Raw genomic sequence first — 27,788 nt, 5'->3', positions numbered from 1 at the left:
TGCCTGTCCTGAGTTCTCCAATATTCAGTTTCATTGGATGACCCTGAATTCTAGCATTATGAGGGAGGGAAGCACAACCAGGAATAAGGAGAAGGCATAATGCTGAAGAGTAAAACAGAGTAATGCGTATTACTCAATTCATTTTATTTTTTCCAGCAAGAGAGAGAGAGAGAGAAAATTTGTTACAAATGACGAGGTGCCAATATACGATTGTGCTTTGAACACAAGTTCTGGTGTGCCCTTGTAAGGTTCAATGCCAAACTGCTTGTTTGTTTTCAGTCAGATGCATTTTATTTTGCAGTGTGTGTGTGTGTATGTGTGTGCGCGCACCTGTGTCCAGCATGTGCACAAACTTTACATGTTTTCGCTCATCTGTGGTTATCCAAAACACCCAAACAAATCCAGCTTCTATTCTCTTCCTCATTTGGGGGCATCAGAGATTAGATCCAAAGGTTCCAGTTACCTTTTTTTTTCTTTTTTAAAGCAATTTCGGGAAATGAAAGAGAATGCTTTAGAAAGAATCTTTGGAGATCAGTTTACTGCAAAGTAAGAAGACGTACGCTACCTTTAACAGCATGAAAATGCAATACATTCCTAAGATACATAAATATTAATGACTAGCAGATATTAAAAATAAAAAGACAGAAGATCTAGAACAAAGTATATTAAATAAATTAAAGGCCTACCCAATACAGACAGCAAAAAACAAACTAATTAAGCAAAGGAAACATAGTAAATTGTTCCCATCGAAATACTGTAACTGGTGGGGGGGGGGGTTGGACATTTCCCCAACACATTCAATTTGGAGTGTCTCGGTTTTAAGTTTGTTGCTTTTTATGGCAAAGAAATGTCATTTTTTTCCTACTAACTAAAACACTGTTCTTTGCCATCAAGGCATCTACACAAGAGATCCAATTTAGAATGCAACACCTGCTGTGGAAATTTTTAAACATCAGATCCACATGTGGACCAAGAAAGAAAATACTTTTTGTTTTGTTTTGTTTTTAGCAAAGGTATACATTTATCAAGGTTGTGCTCAAATCTCCCCTTTTCCCCCGGTTGCTTGAAATACAACGAGCAAAAAATGGTACATTTTAAGGCTGAAACACCAACCAAATCGAAAGATTCTTGTAAGTGAATTAACCAATACTGCCACTCTTGTTTACTTTGTTCAATTATTTAAAAAATACAAGGAAGAATCTATTTACGTTGTTACCAAACCCAAGAGGGAAGAAATATTAAGGGAATCATTTGTGCCACTTAGCAATGGGTAGCTCCTGGGGAAACCCAAAGAATATAAAGGGGGGGCAGGGAAGTTTTCTTTTCTCTTTTTTAAAAAGTCTGTTTTATCAGGAAAAGGTAATTTATTTCAAGTTGTCAGAAATCAGGCAAGTTGTAATACTCAGCCACAAACGTTTGTTCAAAAAGGCAAAGGTTGATCACAGTTTTGTTCAGAAAAACGCTCAGAAGGTCCTTGTAAGAAAACGATGGTTTCTAAAATATACCCTTGTGTGGTCTTTTTCTTAAAAAATCAACTATCAAAAAGTTTTCCAAAAAAATAAATTAGGGCAATAAAAAAAAACGCAATAGGTAGTTTTTGTTTGTTTGTTTTGTTTCCTCTTCCAGCATAGCTGGATGTTAGGCTGTCCTCAGGGAACCATTAGCAATGCTGTTTTTCCCAAAGGTGGGCTCGTTTTTCTGAAGCCACAGCTCAGCCAACTGTTGCGTAGACCCATAAGTTGATGCTTTGGAGCCCAAACACATTTTATACTGTTTTGGATCAAGGTTGGGGTCGCAAAAGACAGGATGGTGTACATGGACGACTCCAACCTCCTGGCTCCGGAAAGTCTTTAGGCCAGCCTGGACAACTTTGTTGAACAAGTCGACATCCTCAAGACCCCAACCTTGGATAGAGACATCAAAACCACCAGCTCGAATAAGATCACCCTTGTAAATACAGGCAATCCCAAAGCCGTAGTTCCTCCAGAAGCCGGTTTTCTGGGTGAAGGCAAAGTGATTATCACTAGGAACTTTTCCACTATAGACAATCTTTGGATCGTACTGGCTAAAGATGACTGGGAAATAAATCTGTTGCCCTAAAACAGTGTTCGCTCTGCACCGCTGGAGAAAGTCTGCCGTAAACACCAAGTCGACATCGCAGAAAAACAGCAAGGACTCGTTGCTGAACTGAGAGGACCCAACTTCTAGTGCCAGAGCCCGGGAAAATTCACCAGACACCGGCAAGATCTGCATGTCTGCCTTGGGGTATTTCAGGCGATAATCCCTCATCAGTTCAACCTGCCTCGCTTTGTCAGGGTTGGAGTCCGAATTGAAAAGCAGGACAACCAATTTGACGTTCTGATTAGGAATGAGGCAGGTCTTTTCAAAGTTCGCCATGAAGCGAGCAAACATGTCAAAGCGCCCAGACAAAGGAATCAAGATGTTGATCTTCTTGTCTTTGGGCTCCTTCTTCTCCGCTTTCGACTTACTCAGCTGGAATGGGACAAACATCTTGAGAGAATTGGAGAGGAAAGACAAAGACCCTGAATCCTGGTTGATTTTATTGGCTAGTTCTTTGGCATCTATCTCGTCGTGCTCCATAAACTGGACTTTGCTAAAGGTCTGTTGCAAGTATGCATGCCTGCGGACAGGAACTGTCATTTTCTTCCCCTTGTGCTTCTTGTACAAGAGCAGTAAGTCGAGAACGTACTCCGCCCCGTACATTGGATTCACCCTGCGATAGCCGTACTGGATCTCCTTGAAGTCTATGATCCGCCCTCTGGTCTTGGCGTTGGCATTGATCATCTCCATGACCTGCATCACAATGTCGTCCAACGCCTCACGCTGAGAGGAGTCCATCCCTCTACGAGGTGGCTGCCCATCTGCAGCGGAGTAAAGGTACTTCCCTGTGAGGAACTCCCACTCCAGAACATCCTCTCGTTGCCTTGGCTGAAACCGCATGAAGGAAGGCGCGATGCCCAGCTGAAGGTCATCCCTGTGGACTTCCGTACTGCTGTATTTGCTCATGAGGACGATTTCTCGGTGCAACTGGATGGTCCGGTAGCGCAGCTCTGCTATTTTGCGACTAAGCATGTAGCTATGGAGCCTGTATTGGTAGGGCGGGCTCTTGTTTGGGTGCAAGGTGATCGCCCTGTGGATCTTGCTATTATGGAGGTCTTTGATGTAACCTTTTTTGTTCTGCTCGTAGTTTTCGTAAAACAGCTGCTGCATCTAAGAAAACAGGGAGGGGGGAGGAGAGAGAATTTTACTATGTAAGAATGGATAAAATAGCCAATCACCCTACACATTTGCTTACATGAATAGAAGGGCTTTTAAGATAAGCTCTTCCCTGCTCTTTAAGCATAGGTTTTAGCAATATCAGCGGCTACTCCAAAGGAATTAAGAGGATTATGGATTGTAGACCAGTGAGAAACAAACATCTACTACAGTCCAGAGATTAGCATAACCTGTTCCACCAATTGCATTGAGACTGTCTTCCCAAGGGACCATGCAAGAAGCCTTTCCTGCTAGTACACGTAAATATATTTTCATAACAATAAAAGGAAAAGATGTTAAACCAGTAAACTGTAGTCCCACTACAATGGACTATCACAAGAGGAAGTGATGGCCACCAACATGGATGACTCTGGAAGGAAGTTCATGGGGGAATAAGGCAATCAATGGCTCCTAGATACCATGGCTATGTTTTCCCTTCACTGTTGGAGGCAGTGTGTCTCTGAAAAGCAGCTGCCAGGGAACACAAGAGGTGAGAGACACTCTTGTGCTCTGGTCTTGCTTTTGGGCTCCCACAGACATCTTCTTGGCCACTGTGAGAACAGGATGATGGGCTAGATGGATGGTACGTTAGTCTGATCCAGCAATGCACTTCTTCAGTTCTTACTGCTCATACCCATCTTTGTCCTATCTTCTACACTAAAAAGCCAGGCATCTTTCTGAAGCATATAACATATCAAAATGTTTTTTTTAATCCAGTATCATTGTTTTTTAAAATATTGCCCTTGAGCAACAGTAAAATACATTCTTATTCCTGCAAACAGTGAAATGGACTGACCAAAATTAGCCACCCATGAAGGAACTGTCATCTTTCAGCTGCCAATCCACCAATGAGACAGTTGGGTCCATTCCACTAGCTCTGCTGAAAAGAACAGCTTTGTTGGATTCCTCCTCTCCCTAAACTAGGCATGGCCAAACTTGGCCCTCCAGCTGTTTTGGAACTACAACTCCCATCATCCCTAGCTCACAGGACCAGTGGTCAGGGATTATGGGAATTATAGTCCCAAAACAGCTGGAGGGCCAAGTTTGGCCATGCCTGCACTGTTTCCATTCAAGCTAGGCATTATAATAACTACTATGTAACTTAAACAAACCAGCCAACCAACCAACCAACTAACTAACCAACCACCAGTGCCTGAGAGTTTGCTTGTTTTCCTCTTTCCTCCTCACCTCTTTTTCCTTTTGTGATGTCTTTTAGATTGTACACCTCCAAGCAAGTATCCAGAGGGCTTTCAATATGACCAATTCCCCTCTTATCAGTCTTGCCTTATACTAAATCTCATCTAAATTGTGGGTGGGCCGAGATACAACTACCCACCTCCTACCCACCAGGAGGCTGCCTGCTACGCCTCTGCAATATTCTGTGCTCTGCCTCTTCCTAACTGGTCTCTGCTGTTCTCTTTCTCTCTCTGTTGCTGCGTAAGGGATGTGTGTGTCTTGCCGTGTAACTTCAAGTGTGACTGGATCGCTGCAATCATTCTAAATACAGGGACGCACTAGAAATGCCTGTCCCCATAGAAGACTGTGTGTTGAATCTCTGCATGAGTTACTGTTCTCATCTCAAAGTAGACAATTCTTGGTTAGGTAGCCTTGACCTGGTCTAAGGCAGCTTCCTACTTAAACATTCTAAAAGCACACATTTCAGGGGCAAAATTTGCCTCCAATTTTAGTTGAAATCTTTGTTTTTAAAGCATGGCCCCATTATCAGAATTGTGGAAAACGCTGGCTTATGTAAGCCGATGGCTTACTTTAAAAGGATGGCTTTGGGGATAATGATACGACTTGGGCCTGGAAGAGGATGGGAGGAAAACAAAGGCGAGTCTTCGCTTGAGGTGGTCTCAGATACCAAAGCAACAGAAACAGCCACAGTCTCTGTCCTATATTCAGGTGTATCAAGTACTTTCCACTGGTATCGGGAAACAGCCATGGGAAGTGCAGGCATCTCAAAGCCATACAATATTGATGGCAGGAGATAAACATGGGGGCTCAAGTTAAGCTCGGCAGGCATAAATATTTATGGCTAAATGAATTCAAACACCTGCAAAGTCACAGCCACCTAGCTCAGCCAGGCAGGACAGCCGAGATGCAATGTGCATCATGTGTCAGGAAGACAAGGTTGCCAGGTTGTGAAGTGATAAATATGTGGCATCAATGGGTGGAGCCAAGCCAAGTTTGGACTGGGCAGGGGGTGGAGCTGGGTGGTTCAGGGATGTAAGCAGAATGGCGACAAGGGGACGGGGTCTTTTGGGGGTGGCACCTAACTTACGGAACCCTCTCTTGGGGAGGCTTGCTGGGTACCTACACTAATGTATTTTAGGTTGCCCCCTCTTTATGTTTTAACTGTTTTTAAATTTTAAATTGGTATCTGCTGGCGAAGGGCATGCAATATTAATAATAGTAATATAATACATTGTAACACGGATGGCACTAAATAAAAACATATGAAAATCAATGATCTTGGTTTGGTTAAAAAAGGGGGGAGATATTAAGTTTTGTATTTTTCTCTATAAACCTTAATAAAATTTAATAATAACAATAACAATAACAACAACAACAACAACAACAACAACAACAACAACTACAACTACAGCAGCCCACAAAACCAGCTAGTTGTGGAAAAAGAAACAAGAAAGGGTCTATATGGACCATACAACCCCTCGAAGCAAAACTTTCATTATTTTAAAAGTAACATTATGTGCACAACTTTTACTTTAGCCTAAGATTTATTTTGAAATGCAATTCATGGCTTGCATAAGAAAATAAAGCAAGTAAGTGGTGGTGGGACGTGAACAGAAAATCAAACCCTCCATAGCCCTGAGGCATTGCATCCAATAAGCAGTCAACAGAGTATGGAAACAGCCCCAACAGGAAATTAATACAAGCCAACACACTTTGTTGATTACACAACTGCATTTTAACAAGCTACCAATGGTCTAGTCTAGATGTTATGAAACACAGGATTGCAAGGTTAGGTATGGGTTATTTGCAGCTAGCCTCCTTTTTTTATGAATGACTAATGTCAACCACTGAGCAGGAGGACCACATGGGAAGAAATGGCAAGTGTGGCCTTTAGGAAAGGACTTTCCTTTTTGCACATGCACAGTTCAAGAGGATCTGGGGAAGGAGGACGAAGGGTGGGATCTCATCCTTCTTCTCTGGTGTTTGGACATCAGTAGTAAGACAGTGACAAAGAGAGGGACAAAATCAACCACCCAGAAGAGTAGTCCCTCTCGCTATGCAGTATTGGCAAAGCGTCATCCTGCATCATAGTAGTTCCTTCCAGAACCCAGAGAACTGCTACGAGGTTGTGAGGAAGAGCTACCATTGCAGTGTTGTACATTCTTGAAAACTGCTGCTGATACAATCGGAATTGGGTTTCAGCCATCAATCAAAAACACAACATAGACGTTACACATGTTTAGCTGGAAACTGAGCCTGCTGAGTCCAAATGATATGTGTTCCTTTTAATTGGAGTCTGAGATTCTGCACCAAGAAAACCAGAATTCTGCCAACTGCAGAAATTAAATAATTCATTCTGAAAGGGTTACAGTTGTGAATGCAGTAATCTGGTTTTGCTAATCATGCGGAACTCCATCCCCCTCAAGTCCTGGAAATCCTGTTCAGCTACTTCTCTTTGAATTTTCAGTAGGTAAAACTCGAAGATTTAAAACCATATGTGCTAGAAACTTGCTTTTTTATTTAACTGAGTTTGTCACAGAGCTGAATTCTGAGACTTGTATCACTTTCTTCACTCCTCAGCACACATATGTGAACACACACACACACACACACTCCCTAGGCAGACCTGATGGCCCAAAGGCGTAACATTTGTATTTGACGAGAACATTTTTTTAAAAAAGAAGACAGAAGTCCTGAAGAAGCAAACCAGCCTAGTCCTTTACAGCTTCATTTATGCAAGTATTTTATTTTTACTGAAAGGAGTAGTATTGATTTTTAATACCATCCCATAAACACACATTTGGCTACTTCAAGTCAGTGACGGAGGAAGCCTCTCTGGCACCTCGGGCAGGGCAAACCACCCATAGGGAGGGACAAGGCGGGGCACGTGACACCCATTGGAAGGGACAGGGCGGGGTGTGTGGCACCCATTCCCGCCCCCGTCCGTTGTTTGCTCGCCTGTCTCCTTCCCGTCCTCTCCCCTGCTTGTCTGCCTGCCTCCTCCAGCTGGGAGCGTGGGGTAACAGTGTGCCACCCCCCACAACTCCTGACCCAGGGGGTGGGGTGATCGTGCCCAGCCGTGGGGTGCGCTCTGCCCTGGTGGCCAGGCCCGCCTGGGATTTTGTCCCCCCCCCCTCAGGGATGGCACCCAGGGTGGAACACACCCACCGCAACCACTTTGCTCTGCCTCTGCTTCAAGTCCAGCAGGAAACATTCAACAGTGTGGAATGCCTTCCCCCTCCACAGCACAAGCTTTCGGGTGACCCTCTCTCCCTCCTAGCACAATGCATTTTCCAGCCCTACACATTTACTGGAACCTGCTTCTCCGAAATGCATGTGGCCATCAGCACAACCAAGCACATACAACCTTTAGAAGACATCTAAAGGATAGGGAAGTTTTTTTAAAAAAATGTTTAATATTTTATTATGTTCCTATATTTGTTGGAAGCTGCTCAGAGTGTCTGGGGCAACCCAGTCAGGTGGGCAGGGAATAATAATAATAATAATAATAATAATAATAATAATACAGGGCATCTCATCCCTATTTTCATCAGAGAAATGTAGGAGAGTATTAATGTATCCTAAAACCTAAAGAATATAGGGTTGAACAATAATCTCCTAGCACTGCTTTACAGTAACGACTGCTTTACAGCACAACACAGTGCCTATAACTCTCATTTTGAAACCAGCACAACACAGTGCCTATAACTCTCATTTTGGGCTAGCATCTCCAAAGGATACCATGGCCAAAACTGTCTAAAGCCACTGAGAAGTTCTGCAGAACCAACTTCACATCTTCCACTGCTGTGCCGCAATTCAGGGCAAGAAGACCAAGAAGAGGCCACACTTTGCCTGAGCAGTGGGGCAAACCCCCTCGCTGCCTTGTGTTGCTGCAATACTGCAGGGCGATTGGAACAAAATGGTGCCAATCAGCAGCAACAGCAACAAGGAAGCTGACCATTATGGCTTCAGAGTTTACAGCCACAGAAGAAATGAATTAAACTGCTATTTTATACAGGCCTCCCTTAACTCTGCACGGCTTCTTTCAGAGTAGAAACTGCACAGAATTACACTTTAAATGTATGGCATGAAGTTCTTCCAGGCGGGAGGCATATCCTACCCAACAAGCTCAACACCTCTTCCTAGGGGATACTTCAGCAAAGCCTTTGTAGTAGGCAATATGCCTTTCTCATTTAGAAACCCCTAAGCTTTTGAGGATTGCCAGAGACAGTTTGAGACCCACTGGCCTAACGTGTACTTTTAACCCACCAGAGTGCCCCCCTCTCTCGTATCTCCCCTTCACTGGAAACTGAATGTTGTTGTTGTAGGAACCTTTGGCTCAGGCTCAAAATATTTTTCATTGAAAAGTCCGTGTTACATTCACTTCCAATGCAAAACCCCCAACCCCTTTTTTGCAAGCTTTCAATTATTTTGCCATTTCAGTGCATTGGGGGAAAAACAGCTGCTGGGGGGTGGGGGTGGGGTGGGGAAATAAAGTCAGTTTATACTGAGATGAGGAGACAGCCAAAGAATATCCCCGGAACAGGAGCCCTATACTGCAGCTCCATATTTTAATTCCTTCTTCCTAAATAGAACGCAGTGTCTAAAAAGCAGCTTTCGATGAGCTGGTGTTTTGAGCACATTTACAAAGTTTCAAAGGTTTGCTTCGAAGCACAATATAAACTGTCCTGCTCGTATCTATGGTATAGAGTCAGTTGTGACACACTGGTAGCCTAAAAGAAAAGTGAAAGGGTTAGGATATTGACTCTCTCGCTTGCTTGTTCAGGCAGAGTCAGTACTCACAGGCACAGGCAACCTGGGAAATGACTGGTGCCAAAGTGGAACGACAGCTTTGTATCATGTCCAGATAAAGGGTGTGGCAAACACCTGGATTTTGTTGGTTATAGTGTGTGTGTGTGAGAGAGAGAGAGAGAGAGAGAGAGATAAATCACAATAAAACAATTGGCACTGATTTGCCACTGGGTCCCCACGGACCAATCCAAAAGTCTTGGTAACCAGATCTGGTTTTCAGGTTAGCTTGCTAGTAGGTTAAAGGGAAAGCTACTTGAGCAAGGAGAAAGACAGTCAACGATGCTTGGGCACAGCAACTTAAGTTGGGTGGAGGGCAGAAAAATCTTCATTTTTTATTGTGTTTGCATAAGAGACAATGTAATAATGGAATTTGACAAGAAGAAACTATACTGTCATTTTTAGGTCCAGATGTGGAAAAAGGCATCCAATAAGCACATGTGTTTTAACTTACCACATGTGGATTTGTGCTCCTCTCTCTGATTGATTTATTTATTTACTATCCAAAAGGCCCGCCAATTTTGATGGGAAGGAGAGCCAGGCCTTTCCTGAGACCCCCTTCCCCAGCCTCCCATCTGTAGCTGAGGCCACTGAGCTTGAGGCTTCTAGACCCCCACACTGCATCCGCTTCCCTTTCAAACCAGGAAGTGTCCAAAAGGGCTCCCCCTTCCCACCGCTAGCCTACAGCTGCCTTTCGCAGAGGCATTCCTCCCCATGGAATGACCTGGACACTCAAGGAATGAGCAACTATTGGCACAAAGGCACACACACAAAGACACAACTGCACAGGTGAATATGGCTCCCAGCGTACTCCGCGGAAGACATTGGCGAAGGGGGGAAATGTTATACTGTTTGCAGGTGTGTGTGTGTGTGTGTTTTATCTGTAAAAAACTGCTTAGGTTAGGGCCTGCTTTGAACAGTTTTTGCCAAGCAGTATAAAACTCTTTCCTTGACAAAAAGAGTATTCTCAAAATGTCCTGGGAGCCATATCCATGTGTGCAGCTGTGCCTGGGATCTGTTTTTGGAAACACCTCCTGTCCTCAGCTGCCTCCCAGACTGCAGCCCATTCATTTTCCACTATAGAAAATGTATTTTAAAGTTCTCTGTGATTTCTCTGTATTTCTACTTTGATTCCCCAATATAATATTTGAAAACTAATAACAATAATAGCAGCAGCAGCAGCAGCAGCAGCAGCAACAACAACAACAACAACCACCCCAATTCCACCCACCAGAAGACAAGTCTCAAATACTGGGAGACATAGCTGATTAGAGCAAGTTTCAGAAAGAAGTGTCATACATATCATAGGAAAAAGGTTTCAGACTATGATACACACTGTTGTGTATTGATTCAAGGGTTATCATATCTGTATTATTATTGTCTGTATTCACATTAGGGGGAAGTAACTGCCTTCCTGTTCCAGAAGGAACAGCTACTATTGGTTCATTCAAGTTGCTGCATTTGGATCCTCAGTCTTATTGGTTCCCACCAAAAGGCAGCTTTGTGATTGCTTGAGATTGTTCCCTCCAAAATGTATCCTTTCTAGCCAGTCTTCTGTTCCTATAAATGTAGCTTCCCTCTCCTCGGTTCCCCAGTCTTGTTTCCCCATGCTACAACACACACACACACCAATTTGTGCAACAACCAATTACACAAACACAAATTTGGTGGTGTTTGGAAGGACTAAGCTGTATCTAGCAGAATAAACAGCTTTTAATTGTGGGCTATAAAGTGGTGCTGCCGATGTGTGTGTTTTTTCCTTCTTGGTGCCTGTGAAAGGCTCCCAGAATTCCTTTCCTTGTGATGCCTTGAACTTGATGAAGCTCAAGGCATCACAAGAAGGAAGCCAGCTCTCTGAAGGGAAACATTATAGTAAGGGAAGCCCAAGGTCACTCAATTCCCAAGGCGTTTCAAATCCAGCTGTGAATTGGAAAAGTTGAATGGGTTCCAGCTTAATCTTTCATTTACATTATTATGCAATGACCTCATGAAGCGATGTTTTCTCTCTCTCGTCCAATCAGCAGAAAAGCCGTGACATTTATATTTACTTGGAAACTAATTAGACTAAAACAGAATTTTCACCCCCACCCCCCTTGCATTTAGGGGGGGGGGAAATAAACCCTACACCATCTTTCAGAAGCAAGATCCTTCCTTCTACTCCAAGCACCAAGCTAGAAGCTATCTTTTGGAACTGGGATTTAAAAGGAGAAAGACTTAGTATACATTTTTTTTTAAGTTCCTGTTTCTTACTTACACATATTACACATATGTTTCTTACTTACACTTGAAGTCAGAAAAAACCACAAATGACTGATAATTGTCACCCTACTTTTAAACACAGCTGCCAATCAACAACACTGTGCTTGATAAAATAGCTTTGTGAAACTGGAAAAAAAATTGAATACTGTCCACGGTAACTAAATGGGTCCAACAAAATGCTTTATCATCTTCTATTTACCTTCTATGATGTGTACAACCACAACACACACTGTCTATTGAAGTGCCTACACAACCTAAAAATCAGTTGCTTTTCCATTTGATCTAATACAGAATTCTGAGTAGCCTGAAGGGTTACACAGTTTACACCAATCTAGCTAACTTTCCATATCCAGACATTTGGAACCAGATATATCCACGTCTATATCTAAGGATAGAGGTGGGGATATAGTTCAAGGCCTTCGCATTCTGGAGATTGTTTGTGTGGTGCTCCCATCACCAGCGTTGGCATGAGCTACCAATTCAATCACATGCATCTGGGCTGCATTCTGGAGTGCGCATTTAAAGGGCTACACATGGGACTTCCGGTTAGGTGCCGAGTCAATGGCGGACGGGAGTCCGACGGCTCCGTCCTCCGTTAGGCGATAGGGAGCTCCGTGCCTGCGCCACGGGTCCCTTAAAGCCACGGGAAGAGCGTCCCGTGGACCGACGGCTTCGTGGGTCCCAGACGTGCTGTCTCCGCTCCTGATTTACCCTCGTAAGGGGGAGAATCGGGCGAGCGGAGCCCCAGCACGGGACTGAAGAAGCGACTGCCTGCGGAGGATCAAAGCAGCGATCCCGCCAGACCTGAGCACCCGGCACTTCCTACATAGAAACTTCCAAAGAAACTCTGTAAGTTAAAATACTGGATTATTTTACAAGTTTAAAGAGCACCGCTTGCAGAGGAAACTTCAAAAGGAAGCCTGTTCCCTTTGAACTGTTTGCGCGAGCTTGGTAGCGCTAAAAGATCAAAGCCGCGGCTAACGGGAAAGTTTTGCGAACTCTGCCAAACTTTTTAAAAGTTACTTAAAAGTTGTTTAAAGGTTGTTTAAAGACTTAAAAATAGTTGATATGGCAAAAGAAGACACCGCTCCCCCTCTGGACTAGGATTCCGGGTCAGTAGCGGGCTGCAATATATTGTTGCCATTTTTTCTTTGTTGGGACTCTAGTGTTACAGTGACTGTTTACCAGTGGAGATACTTTGACTCTTTTACAGCCAGATACAAGCTATTTTAAAGACTTGGTGGTTACATTGCAAGTGAGAAACAGTTACTGGCTTGGGCTATTTAAAATAGACTCTTCTTGGCTTTAAGGAATTTACAATTTTGAAAAATCTGAACTCTTTGCCTAAAAGCTGGATTAATGGACTGTTGTGGACTCCTGGCTCAGCAGCCTCTTTGTTCTCAGAAAGCTAGCTGCAGGCCACCTGGTGTTTACTTTTGGGACTGTTGGTCTTCTGCTGTGAATGTCTGAGATAGTTACTATAGCAACTGGAGTGACCTTGAGATTACAGTTGCAGAGCCCACAGGGAATGGAAACTAGATCTAAAGGAACTGGCTCTGAAAAAAGGAAAGGCTCTGTTTCCTTAACTCTTCAGGAACAAATGGAGAAACTGGCTGCAAGTGTGGCAGAAATTGCAGCAGGTTTGAAAAGTGTCACCGAAGGGTTGAAGCAAACACAAGAATCGGTGAATGCTATTGGTGCATCAGTGAATACAACAGTTAACTCTGCAATAGAAAAGCTCCAAGTGGATATTAAGGCCGATATTAAAGCCTCCACCCAGACATTAGAAAAATCGATTGGTCAAATTGAGGAAAATGTAAGAAAGAACAGAGACGAAATTAATAAAATTGGGCAGGAGGTGACTACGTTAAAAAAGGACTCTGAGGAAATTAAAGTGGTCAGAGAAAAAATAAAAAAGGTGGAGGAAAAATTGGACAATTTAGATTTGGAGCAGATAGAAAATATTGGAACACGACAGAGGACTGTGGAAGAGTCTCTTGCTTTTCTGCAACTACATCAGAGAGAAGGAAACATCCGTTTGAGGGGTCTTCCAGAATTGGAGGGGGAAGACCTGAAAGCCTATATTGTGGAACTATTCTCAACTTTTTGGGAGTTAGAAGAGGTAAACGTCTCAGCACGCATAGTGAAGGCCTTCAGATTTGGACCAAGAGGCTCCAGAGGAAAGAAAAGCACTAAAACAGTCAGTGACTGTTTGATTGTGCTGCACGATAGACACGACAGAGACTACTTTCTGGATTTACACTATAGAAACAACCTGGTGGTACAGCAGAATAAAGTAATTTTTTACAAGGATATCCCCAGATTCTTTTTAGATAAAAGAGCTCCTTATAACGACCTGGTGACGGAGTTAAGAAGAAGGAAAATCTCCTTCAGTTGGGAATTCCCAGAAGGCCTGGCATTTACGTTTGAAGGGAAAAAGATAAGAATAAGGTCCTTGGCGGAAAAGCAAAAGTTTTTGGACAAGCATCTGGAACATTTCAAAGGAACTCCACTAGACCCAGCACAGCTCTACAAGTTCCCAGAAGTATTCCCACCACCGCCGGGACTACCAGGACCAAGCCAAGATCCAGAACAAGATAAGAAAGGACAGGCAACTGGAGGAGAGGAATAAACAAAGAAATGGCGCTCAAGTTAATGACTTGGAATGTTCGGGGATTAAATCAGAGACCAAAGAGACGCAGAGTGTTTTACAGCATAGAAAAGAAGAATTTGGATATAATATGTCTACAGGAAACCCACATAGTCCGGCGTCACAGAAGATTGCTACAGAACAAAAAATTAGGCCAAGAGTTCATATCATCGGACAAGGTCAAGAAGAGAGGAGTAGTGATTTATGCAAAGGAGAAATATAGCCCAAGACAGCTATTTAAAGATGAAGAAGGGAGATACATCGCAATTGAAATTAATGTACAAGGCGAAAAATTTTTGATTCTGGGACTTTATGCACCAAATGATGGAAAGTCGATTTTTTACAAAAAAATACATGATTTGCTGCTGGATTATTTGGACTATAAGGTAGTTTGCCTTGGAGACTTTAATGGGGCAGTTTCCACACTAATGGATAGATCTCAAAGAACAAAACTAACAAATGATGGGAAACTCCCAAGGACTTTTTTTGAAATGGTGGACAATTTGAATTTGGTGGACTCTTGGAGATTAAAAAACCCCACAGAAACAGAGGCAACGTATTTCAGCGAATCTCAGCAGTCATGGTCGAGGATAGATTATATCTGGATCTCGAATGAATTGGCTCCAAAATTACAAAAAGCAGAAATCGGTCCTAAAACGCTTTCAGACCACAATCCGGTGCAGGTAAACCTAAAAATGATTTCCAAGGATTCTTTCAGGTGGAGAATGGATGATGCATTGATGAGAGATACCAAGCTAGTAGAAAGAGCGGCGAAAAAGATGAAAGAATATTTTCAAATTAATTGGAACTCAGAAGTGGAGAAAAGGATTGCTTGGGATGCAAGTAAAGCGGTAATGAGAGGATTCCTCATTAGTGAAAAGGCAAAAAAGAAGAAACAACAAAGTGCAGAAATGGAGAGACTGTTGAAATTAATCAAAGGAAAGGAAAAAGAACTAAGAGGACATCCCAGATGTGTCAAAATCCAAAAAGAAATTAAATACTTGCAATCCCAATATGCGAATATCATGAATCAAGATATCGAATGGAAAGTGAAAATGATGAAACAAAGAACATTTGAATCTGCAAATAAATGTGGAAAACTACTAGCTTGGCAATTAAAGAAAAGACAAAAGGCAAATGTCATCAGTAAATTGGTAGTAAATGGAAAAAATGTAGAGAAACCGGAGGAAATCAGATGGTGCTTTCAGAGATTCTATAAGCAACTGTACAAGGAGGAGAAGATAGATGAAGTAGAGATAGACCGATTTCTGGAAAAGAACGGATTGCAAAAAGTCCCAGAGGAAAAATTAACAACTCTCAACCACCCAATAACGACACAAGAAATAGAAGATGCAATAAACAACATGCAATTGGGGAAGGCTCCAGGACCGGATGGATTAACAGCAAAATATTATAAGACATTGAAAGATTGGCTATCACAGCCGTTAAGAGAAATTTGCAATAGAATACTAGAAGGAGATAGGGCACCAGAGACGTGGAAAGAAGCCTTTATCACACTGATTTTAAAACCAGATACTGATAAGACCCTAATGAAAAATTATCGTCCAATATCCCTTTTGAATGTGGACTATAAAATTTTTGCAAATGTTTTGGCTACAAGGTTGAAAAGAGTGTTGAAAGACCATATACATAGAGACCAAGCAGGTTTCTTGCCAGGAAGACAAATAAGTAATAACACGAGAATTATTGTGGACATTTTAGAAAAACTGGAGAGAGACATAAACACAGATGCAGCACTATTGTTTGTTGATGCAGAGAAAGCTTTTGACAAAGTATCCTGGATATTTATGAAAAAGAATTTGGAAAAGATGGGAGTTGGAGAAAAATTCTTAAATGGCATTAAGGCCATTTACACAGAACAAAGAGCAAAAGTCATTGTAAACAGTGTGATATCGGAGGAGATCGAAGTAGAGAAAGGAACAAGACAAGGGTGCCCTATCTCCCCTTTACTTTTTATTACGGTCCTGGAAGTCCTTCTAAATATGATTCGGAAAGATAAACAGACAAAAGGAATTAAAGTGGGAGAGAAGGAATACAAATTACGTGCCTTCGCGGACGATTTGATGCTATCCCTGCAAGAACCAGAAGGCAGTGTCCCCAGAGCCTTGGAATTAATTGAACAATTTGGACTTGTAGCTGGCTTCAAATTAAATAAGCAGAAAACCAAAGTTTTAGGTAAAAATTTGAGTGCAGAACAGATCCAAAGAATTCAAGAAGCCACAGGCCTCAATTTTGTTAAATCTGTAAAATATCTAGGTATCAATCTCACAAATAAGAACTTGAACCTGTATAAGGATAACTATGAAAAATTGTGGATGGAGATAAAAAAAGATATGGAGATCTGGACAAGACTTAAATTGTCGTTAATGGGAAGAATAGCAGTGGTTAAAATGAATGTCCTACCAAGGATGCTGTTTTTATTCCAAGCCATACCAATTTTGGACAAACTAGACTGTTTTAAGAAATGGCAAAAGGACCTATCGAAATTTATATGGCAGGGCAAAAAGCCAAGAATAAAATTCAAGATTTTAACAGACTCTAAAGACAGAGGAGGCTTTGCCCTGCCGGACTTAAGGCTTTATTTTGAAGCTGCGGCCTTTTGCTGGTTAAAGGATTGGTTTAAACTAGAGAACGTTGATGTGTTGGACTTGGAGGGACATGATAATATGTTTGGCTGGCATGCATACCTTTGGTATGACAAGGTTAAAATCCACAGAACTTTTAAGTCTCATATTGTTAGAAAATCCCTATATCAGGTTTGGACTAGATACAAAGACTTGTTTGAGAGAAAGACTCCTAGATGGATCTCTCCAGTGGAGGCCAAGGCATATAAGAGACCGAATATGTCTGCAAACTGGTTAAGATATATGGACATATTGCAGCAGGAAGGGGACTCCTTTAAGCTAAAAAGCTATGATCAAGTAAAAAGTCAGGTCCCCGACTGGCTGCACTATTATCAGGTTTATGAAATATTTAAAATGGACAAAAAAGTTGGTTTTCAAGTAGAAAAATCAAAACTGGAAACAGAACTGATAGAATCGAACTTTAAAAACCTTTCCAAAATGTATAATCTTCTGCTAGAGTGGCATACAAAAGATGAACTGGTTAAATCCTCAATGATAGATTGGGCAAAAGATGTAGGACATAATATTATGATGGATGACTGGGAGAGATTGTGGCAAAAAGGTATCAAATTTACTGCTTGTCATGGTTTAAGAGAAAACATAATGAAAATGGTTTATAGATGGTATTTGACACCAGTTAAGATTGCTAAGATGAATACCAAAATGTCAGATGTATGTTGGAAATGCAAACATGCGAAAGGTACCTTTTTTCATATGTGGTGGCTGTGCCCAGCGGTAAGTGCTTTCTGGGATAAGATTTACAATGAGCTTAAGAAGGTAATGAAAGTTACCTTTTGTAAGAAACCAGAGGCATTTCTTCTGAGCATAGCCAATGAAGAGATACCCAGTCAGGATAGAGTGTTTTTTATGTATGCCACAACAGCAGCCAGAATTCTATTGGCAAGAACATGGAAAGGTGAAGAGATACCAACGGTGGAGGAATGGCAGATGAAGATGATGGAATACATGGAACTCGCAGAACTGACCGTCAGAGTCCGGGACCAGAGGGAGGGGAAGGCGTCGCAGGAGTGGAAAAAATTTAAAGACTATTTAGTTAAATCAGTTAAACTGAATATTTGAGCAGAATTAGACAGAACATCGGCTTTGGTAGATATGTGTCAGATATAAATGGTAAGAGGAATTGTTGTTATGTGAAAGATGTATGGGTCAAAATATGTTAAGATAGGTCGTCAAGATAAGATACATAGTTATTGAGATATTTGACTAAGTAAAAGCTAAGTATATTAAAATTTGGGTAAATGTGAATCGAACAATATATAAAGCTACCTTGAAGAAGTATTTGTTTTTTTGAAGACAGTGGAGGGAACGGGGGAAGTCCCCAAACAGAGAAGTTAGAAACAAGAAATATACAAAGATAGATATTGGTTAAGGTTTGTATATGTTATCTTTATGTTTTTATTGTTGTTATTGTTTCGAATGTTGATTATGTTTATTGTTGATTATGTTCAATGTTGATTTTGTTTTTTATTGCTGCTTATGCTTTGTGTTGATGTTGTACCTTGTTTTCTCTTTGTTTTATTGGAAATAATAAAATCTTATAAAAAAAAAATAAAGGGCTACACATGAGTTCTGCCAAAAACCATTGTCTGATAGCAGAGAACGGCAATATAGAAACCACGCAAGCTCCCTCATTATCCGGAAAACATCCTTTGCATTGTAGGAAGTCACACATTTTGCTGCCACCTGCCCAGTGAGATCTTTCATTCAGAGCACGGCTGGCCTTATACCAACAATGCAAAGGCATAGCAGGTTTCTGGCTTCAACTGGAAGATGGGTGGAAATTGCAATTTTTATATGGTGTCAAGATAGCTTGGAATTCGAACTGTCCACAGAAAAATTGCTTGTTTTTAAAAGTGTGGAAGCAAAACTGGGGGAGGGGGGATAAAGACAGGAACATAACCCCTGGTTGATGGTGGAAATGGATAAATGCACGTTATTCATGACCAGAACACTGGAAGCTGCTCTCCAGGGTTTCTGGCATCTCTCCCATCTCTACCTGGAGTTGTTGTGGATTGTACGTGGAACTTTATGCAAGAAGGTATTATTATTAGTAGTAGTAGTGGTGGTATACTGCCCTTCATCTGTAGATCTCTACCACTGTAGATCTCTACCCACATGATTCCTTCAGACCATCAAGCTCCATCAAGCTCATGTTTGCAAAGCAGATGTGCTACCATTGCACTATGGCCTTTTCAGTAAAGTTTTTGTTGCGATTGCTTGTTAAAACTGTTGGGACACTGACTTTCTTTTCTTTTTAGTAAAAGGTCCCTGATAAAAGTATAAATACACAATGGTCCCCAGAACCTGCGGAGGGCCACAAACGGCAACTTGCCATGCACTGTGTGCAATGGATATTAATTTATTTTCACTTCGTAACTGAACATGATACACCACAACTAACGGCTGTAAATCTGCTTACAGCCGCTTCCCTAAGGTGGCTTTACAGGAACCATAAAAGTGGGCCAATATAAAATAAAATCCCGCCAGACCAAACACAGATGTTCACAACCTGCTTTTCTCCTCCGATGAGTCACCTGAAGTCTGGGGTTATTGTTTCTAAAAAGTAGGTCTGAGCAATGTTCTAAATAAAAAAACAAAGCAAAGCAAAGCAAACATTTTGGAAAGGGAAAGGCAGAAAGCCACACATTTCGCTTTGCTTCAGTGAAAATGAAAGTATGAAAATAATGCTTTATGTTAGTATAGTGCAAGGGGACAGATGCAAAAGTGGATAGGGCAAGAATTGCAAATTTTGCCTTTAGGCTCCAGTTGTTATCTTAACCAAGAGCTGGAAATGAGGGGAACTGTAATCCAAAACAACTGGAGGACACCACATTGACTTTCCCCATTATAGAGCTTTTAAGTGGTCAAAGCACTTGTCATATTATGACGCACACCCACCCATACCCATTTTGCACGTAGGATGACTGAGAACATGACAGAGTAGCTTCCCTAAGGCCACCTAGTGAGTTCATGAGAGAGGTGAGAGTCAAAGCAGGCACTTCATAGCTCAGTCTCTTAGCCACCACACCATTTCTCAGTGGGTCTTAGGATGAACAAGAATCCCCTGTCTGTCACTTCTCCTTCACATGTGGAATTTTCTTTTTCACATACGTATCACATCTTTTTTATTTGAACCCTGGTCTCCTAGGTTCTAGCCTTATACTCTAACCACTCCATCACCCTGGCTCGACCACTCTGGCCACGGAATGGGTACTACACCTATTCAATGTACAAAACTGCCTTATCATGAGCCACGCCATGTTGCTCCAGCCATGTGTCAAATTTGGCCAGGCAAGGGTAGGGTGCGAAGGATCTGGGCCATGCGCAGAAAAAGCTCCTCAGCCCTGCTTCAACTAGAGGTGCAAGAAACTGAACCTGGGACTTTGTGCATGCTGAACAGCTGCTCTACCGCTCAGCTATACCTCTCCACAAGTGTAGGGATGCCAGAATCCATTTTGTCTGTTACTTTTAATGCTTACACCACCTTCCCATTAAAAAATGTCCAAAGCAACATTGTGTTATGACCCCTGAATCTAGCAGCAATCCAGACATGGAGTCGGAGGCTGCAGAGCCACCTCCTAAGGGGCCAGATATGAAGTTCAGGTACTCTGAGCTGGCTGAGGAGATCAGGGGGCAACAGCAAATGAGGCTGGCAGACATAAAACCCCAGAGGAACCTCCTGGATTACCAGGGCAAAATCCCAGACCCTGAACTTGAGGAACAAGATGGCTCCCACTACACATCACCAGTCCAGCAGTGCAGGGAGAGCATCAGGAGAGAGGCGATGAAGCAAAGGAGTAGTGCTCATCTTCAGGCCAGAGGGTTGGCCCTCTAAGCCCCTGATGTTCTCCATTAGGGGGTGGAGCCTGGAGAAGGCCCCAGTCTGTTCCAAACCCTTGTCAGAGCACATGGCTCACTCCTGAGTCACCTGTGGTCCTGCCAACATCTGACCTGCCTTTCCTCCAACCTCACCCTGCCTTACTTCATCCACAGCTTTGCCACCTTCCCTGTGGGATCTGGCATCGGGAACATGAACTAGCCCGTTGGCATGAGATAGGAAGCAGAACTCGCTGCATCAGCTCTGTGAAAAACCAGCTCCACCAGGCCTCCTCTACCTCAGCTGTCATTTGCGGGCAGTCATTCCACCAGACTGCCTCAGTGGGACAGATGGGAAGCAGGGCTCATTGCATCAGGTTTGCCAAAAGGGCGGCTCTATCAGGCACTTCCTGCCCCTGAGCTGTGCCAGCTGGTTGTTCTGAGAACTGCTTAAGAATTGGTGCCTGAGTTTGATTCTTTTCCTCTCCCCTCCCTGTCCTCTTTCTCTTGTGTTGTGCCTGTGTGTGTGTGTGTGTGTGTGTGTTTGTTTGTTTGTTTTAGATTGTAAGCATGTAGGCAGGGACAGCATTGGTTTGTAATTGATTGTATGTAACTCACCCCAGAAGTCTTTTTGACTGAGGAGTGGGGTACAAATGCTCAGAATCAATGGTTCCCAATTGGTGGTCTGCGGACACCAGGGAGTCTGCAGAACCTACCCAGAGGTCCATGATACATACCTATCAACTATCCAGGATATCCCGTTTGGGGGGAGGGCTGTGCTCTTGAGCAGGAGCACAGCCTGGAAGACGCATGTTGGAAGGTATGGTGGCACCATTCACCCAACGAAAACTACCACAGCGATATCAACATTTTCAGAAGTAGGGGGTTCATGGCTTAGCTTTTGAAAAACAGGGGGCCCGCAGGCCTTCGCTAATGGGGAACCACTGCCCTAAATAAATAATAATCCTTCTGTCAGTTCTTAACCCTGAAGAAGAAGAGAAGAAGAAGAGTTTGGATTTGATATCCCGCTTTTTACTACCCGAAGGAGTCTCAAAGCGGCTAACATTCTCCTTTCCCTTCCTCCCCCACAACAAACACTCTGTGAGGTGAGTGGGGCTGAGAGACTTCAGAGAAGTGTGACTAGCCCAAGGTCACCCAGCAGCTGCATGTGGAGGAGTGGAGACACGAACCCGGTTCCCCAGATTACGAGTCTGCCGCTCTTAACCACTACACCAAACTGGTGTAGTGCAAGCATTGGTTGTACATCACTAACTGCAAAGGGACACCTAAACCGGCTGCAAACTGTGACTGGAGAAGATGAAATCTGCCGTGTCAATCGGGAGGGGGGGAAATGTAGCTTGAGGCCTTTGGATACATCATAGGCTGTTTGGCATTAGCATTACCCAAAAAATGCTTTGCAGGATATTAAGAAATATAGATCAGGATATTAAAAGTAAGCCTCCCTTAAATGCTAGCAGTGAGCGCCACAGCATTGTCAGATCACAAGCTTAACGAAGCCTAAGAAATGAGCATCAGAACCTAATTTGAAGCATACCAAAAAAGAATCTTGTACAAATTCCAGTAAATCCATTAATTCCTTTAAAGGATGCTGATTGCTTTGCTTATAAACGGGAGCAGAGGCAGGCATATGACTATCAGATGATGATGGCATGAATTCACTTGCAGACAGTGGTTATTTGTGCAGCAAGTTCTAGGGCTGGCATTTTCATGCAGGCTGTTGAAAATGGATCCATGACCCTGTGCAGTCTAAGGCAGCTCTTAACACTCCTTTTGTATTACTAGTTTCACATACATTGTAAATTCACTTTTAATAGATGCACTTCATGACTAACGTATAAATTGCAACTACAAAAAAAGAAAGAAAACCTATTCACAACGTATGTGAAACCAGTAATGTGAATGGAACATAGGAATCTGTTTTATAATGCCTCAAATGACCACCTCCATGTAGCTAAATACTGTCTGCACTGATGAGCAGCAACTTTCTAGGGTTTCAAACAATTCCCCCCCCCCAGCTCTACCTGCAGACAGCAGTGTCTGAACCTGCAATCTTTTTGCATGCGAAGCATGAGCTCTGATCAATGAGTTACAATCTCCTGAGTTGTCCAGCGTAAGTAACAAACAGCCCTCTCTATATTATACGTAATACAAAGTTTCTGACAGGGCTTAATTTATAACAAGGAAATCTATGGGGTTTACACTTTAACTTACAAAGAGAGTAAGGAAGTCCACGTGGAAATCATGCACTCCTGCTGCAATCCCGTACACACTTATCCAAGAGAACATCAATGGGGCATTAATATTTCTACGCACATTCAGGACTGAGCCTTTGCACAAATTACTGTTTCTGGAGCTAAGCCCAGATACATCCTGGCTCAATTTAAGCTCATATGACCTGAAGATATTCCACCCCGATGGGCCAAATTTTGAATAACTGACGCACTGCCTCACTTTGCAGTCATCGACATTGGATCTCACACCCTACAAACTAAGTCCCAGAATGCAAGAAGAGCAAAATAAAATCAAACCACAGAATACTTTGCATTGATCTGTTTCTCTTCTCAAGTTTCACCATTTGATCTCAACACTGGCTACAAATTAAGCCCTGTAATTCAGGGCAGATAAGAATGAAACTGACCCTTGGGGAAGCCAGCTTTCCTTCTCTGCAAGCAATACGGCAACAGTTGTAGATTGAAAGAGAGAGGTACTGGTTGGAGAGTTCCTCATCTGGCCTGGGCTTCATTAATATTGATAATTCAGTGCAGTAAGATCAGTGGAAGGTAACTTGAATGTCTGAAGTTGCCCCAAATTTAAGTGAAGAGAAGGAATATTTTTTTAAATTGATACAACTTGTAGGCAGGTCTTTGCTAGAGAGGGTTGTTCATTTTAATAAAACATTTAGATGTAAGTTTTTGACCTCAAACTATCTTACAAAACCTTTTTTTTTAAATGACTGTTTTACTGGCTTGGTAAAAAATGGCGTCATTTTTAAAGAACCTGGGGATCAGACAACTTTAAAAACACACACATAAATTTAAACAAAAATGTTTTTGAAAAGGCCCTCTCCACATTCTCACAATTTTTAAGCAAATCCACTTATTTCGCACTTTCCAAACCAAAACACAGTCATTCTTCAGAGTTTGCACCTCTGACTTTTGCAGTGCAGTTCTCCCACCAAGTAATTTGTACAACGATGCATACACTAGGTTAACATATGCATAAAAATGCACGTGTGCTGAAAATAACAAACAAACAAACATGCGTTGTGTAAGGAGAAAACGTGTATATCAGGGGAAAACGAATACAAAGATATGTGCATTAGGATAAATTTGCATTTAAAACAGCTGAATTTTCATGAGGTCTTTTTTTTTTTTTAATTGCAAACTGATGTAGAAATGTTGAACTGAATTTAGGATTGGAAAAATGAGAAACCAAGAGAAACTAAAATTGAAAGATCCAGTCATACTTAGACCTCACTCTGCTTGGGGTTAGAGGCTATACCTTAAAAGTGCCTCCCCTTTTTTTCTTTTAACCCCCCCCCAAAAAAATCTTATCCTTCTGCTTGAAATATTAATGCTGTTGTCATGCTAACAAAAAAAAAAAATGTTTGGAAAAGCAAGTTAGCCACCCATAGAGTGTTTTAAGTCCAAATCAAATATAATCAGGCCTGAAGTAAGTAGTTGGTAAGTAGTAAGTAACAAAGTGGAGATTAATACCCCGAGGGAGACACAACTCTGGAACAGGTTCAAAGAAATGATTGCTGCTTTCTTAGTCACTGTGTTCGGTCTGTTGCCCAGACAGCAGAAAAAAGCATACTATTCCAGATTTCAGAGGATTTAAAATATTTATTTTGATGGGTGTTGCATGATGGAAAAACTAGTACAGATAACCCAAGAAATAGGATATGGGCTCCAAGTTGAAAGAAGATTAATTCACAGTTGAAAGCAGCATTGTTTTTCTGTAGGGGATCTATGTTCCATAGTCAGGTATCCACATTTAAATATGGCTAGCACAAGTTTTCTGCTTAGAAACCAGAGAAAGGCTCCCTCTGTGAAGAGAAGATGAGGATTTCTATCAAAAAGTAGTCTTGAGCCCCCTAGTCCCATCAGGATCGGGTATGGCTCAATAAGTTCAGAAGGACAGGGTGGGGGGAATTGTGGGAACAGAGGATGGAGGTCTTCCCCCACTTAAGGAGCAGAGGAGGGTGTAGACCAGCCTCCAGACATGACTGAGCACAAGGCAGAAGGAGCTATTCAGGTGTCAGAAGGGGAAGGCACTGCCTCCATACATAAGCACAGACTCACCCAGACAGACAGACAATGTGTCTATGAACCTGACATTCCCATGAGGAAAGACAGTCTCGCAAGAAAGCTTAGCAGGAGGGGTGTGGAAACTTGTTAGGACATCTCTGTTGTTTACATGCAGTTCTGAGCTTCTTGCTTGGTTCCTCAACTCCTGCTGCTATGCTTGCACTGTTACTTGCCTGAATAACTATCTGTATCTTACTCACAAGTAAGAACCTCTATCATGTTTTGGGTGGGAGTCAGGACAGTATGATGAATGCTTAACATCAAATACCAACACAATGCTGGGTGCTGCACAGACACCCACAAATCATGTGCCAGGGCACTGGATCTGTGTCTTATAAATGGATGCAAGACAAAAGAGAACATCCAGCAGGCTACCCAATTTGGAAGAAGTGGCTAAACAGGTGATGAGCATAATGGCACCTTTACTTCAAGCTGGGAAGCATCTGCCAAGTACTGAGGCTGTGGCTGCCAGAGAGTAGTAGTAGTAGTAGTAGTAGTTGTTGTTGTTGTTGTTGTCAGCTCTAATGACATGATAGAAGTACATTCGCAACATCTTCCGTTGTACAGTGGGGCAAAAATGGAGTTAATTTCACAAGGACATTGCTCTGACAAGGAACAGCTAAAGACTATGACCTATGTGCCCTGCTTGCCAATGTCCAGGTGGCTCTGACTGGACATTGTTGGCACAGTTAGTGCTTGACCAGAATGTCATTTGGCCTGACTCAGCAAGAAAAAGAGAGGAAAAACAAGAAAAAGGGAGAGAGATAAAACCTCCTCAGAGTGGTGCTCAGAAATAGCAACTTATTTGAGAGCTGCCAGACATGTTTCAAAATTATGTTCCTTGAGAACAAAAGATACTCCCGTATCTTACTTGGGGACAACTCATTCAGGAAACATGCTTCCTGGATGGGGACAGAAGGAAGAAAGATCCAGCAGCCCCACAAAGGTCAAAGATTGGACACTTCCCAGGATTTGGAGAATGGAAAGATTCAGTGGCTCCCACCACCTTAGAACTCTTGACTGGAATTTTCCCCAAAGGCCTTCTTCACAATGAAGAGTCTACATCTGGCCTATGGCACCCCAACACTGGCTACTGGTACTTCAGTATTTCCCAAACGTGGGTCTCCAGCTGTTTTTGAACTACAATTCCCACCATCCCTGACCATTGGTCCTGCTATCAAGGGATGATGGGAGTTGTAGTCCAAAAACAGCTGGACACCCAAGTTTGGGAGACACCAGACTACATTAGCACCATACATTTAAGTGCTATTATACTACTTAAAACCACCATGGGTTCCCCCAAAGAATCCTGGGGTGCTGTTAAAGGTGCTGAGAATTGTTAAGGAATTAGCTCTCCAGTAGGTGGCCCAGTGTCCTTTTGAGTGACTGCTGTCTGCTTTTGCAGCACTGAGTTTTAAAGAAGAATGAAAAGACTAGGTCATTCTAAAAATGCAGAAAGAGGCTACTGGACCAGACTGGTGGCCCATTGCGTCCTGTTCTCATAGTAGCCACCCAGCCACTGGTGGGAAACGCACAAGCAGGACCTGAGCGCAAGAGCACTTTCCCCTCTTGTGGTTTCCAGCATTACTGCCTCAAACCGTAGAGGCAGTGCATAGCCCTTGTGGCTAGTAGCTAAGGCTTATAGCCAGAGTCTTGGTTTATAGCTCACACTCCAACTCCAACAAGGTACTGCTTGCACAACAACAACAACAACAACAACAACAACACTCTTTCCATTTGAGAGCATCTAAAGCAGGAGCTCCAGCTCCACCACATCCTATGATGATGGGTAGAGGCAATGATGCAGGCACTAGGAATAACTCGTGACATTCTGCAAGATTTTGCAAGATCCACTTCTTTTCAAGGCAGTCAAAGATTTATGGATATATTCTGTACTAAGCCACTTGTGGCTTTTAGACTCATCATTTATTTCTATTACTGGACAAACCATTAAAAGCTTGAGGGTTTCTTGATGTTTACCTTTTACATATCCAAGCTATCTCCCCTGCTCCCTCCCCCCCCAAAAAAACTTCTTCAAAGCAGCCGAAGTCGGCAATATGGAAGATTATATGTTTTTTTTCTGGGTTGGGGGAAGGGGAAGAAGCACTTTACTTCTATTCCTGTCTTTAATTCATCCTTTTCACATACAGCTGGGCTGCGGGCAAGTCCCCAAAGCCAAAGTGGCAGTTTGCTGTGTCTGCTGGTCTTCCAAAATTACCACTCTGCCTGCTGGTGATTCACAGACCAGAATAAGGCCAGGGAAGCGAGACGTGCACTCAGGGACTAGAATAACCCATTTGCACAAGGAAACAGCTGGCAGCTTAATTTTTCCTTTCTTCAAGACATTAAAATCGCTCTATATAAGCCAAGAGGAAATATATATATATTTCCCTGACACAGGTTTTCTGTACAGCAGGAGCTGGAATGCCGCTTTTGGCACAGTAGGGAGAGGTTAAGTGGTACATTTGAAGGTCCCTTTATAGAAGGAGTGAGTCCCATTCAGCAGAGGCTGGGGCCCATTTGTACTGGTAGGGCAGGAGGCAGAGGGGCCAACTGTAGATGAAGCCAAAGCAAATGAGTGGCAGGACCAGAGCCAACGATAGGAGGAGCCGACTAGTTATGGTTTGGTCCATATGCTGCGGGTTATCGGGGGGCGGGAAGGGGAGAACACACACAGCAACACAGATTTCCAGACAGATATGTCAGCTAAATTTGCATTTCCACCAAGCACAATAGTTCTTCATTAACATGACATTTAAAAAGTATACAGTGGTACCTTGGTTA

General features: G+C 42.6%; 1 protein-coding gene across 1 annotated transcript in view; it reads right to left on the bottom strand.

Annotated features, from left to right (window-relative positions):
- Positions 1-516: 516 nt before the first annotated feature.
- CHSY1 (chondroitin sulfate synthase 1) overlaps positions 517-27,788 on the bottom strand; it is a 92,832-nt gene continuing 65,560 nt past the window's right edge. Inside the window, exon 3 of the mRNA XM_033166438.1 lies at positions 517-3,231. Coding sequence (XP_033022329.1) covers positions 1,639-3,231 — 1,593 coding nt within the window. The 3' untranslated portion in view covers positions 517-1,638. The remainder of the gene's footprint in view (positions 3,232-27,788) is intronic.

The sequence above is a fragment of the Lacerta agilis genome, chromosome 13 (genome assembly GCF_009819535.1).
Source record: "Lacerta agilis isolate rLacAgi1 chromosome 13, rLacAgi1.pri, whole genome shotgun sequence".
NCBI classification, from domain to species: Eukaryota; Metazoa; Chordata; class Lepidosauria; order Squamata; family Lacertidae; genus Lacerta; species Lacerta agilis.
Note: the sequence above shows the minus strand (reverse complement) of the source record. Positions and strands in the feature narration are given on the sequence as shown.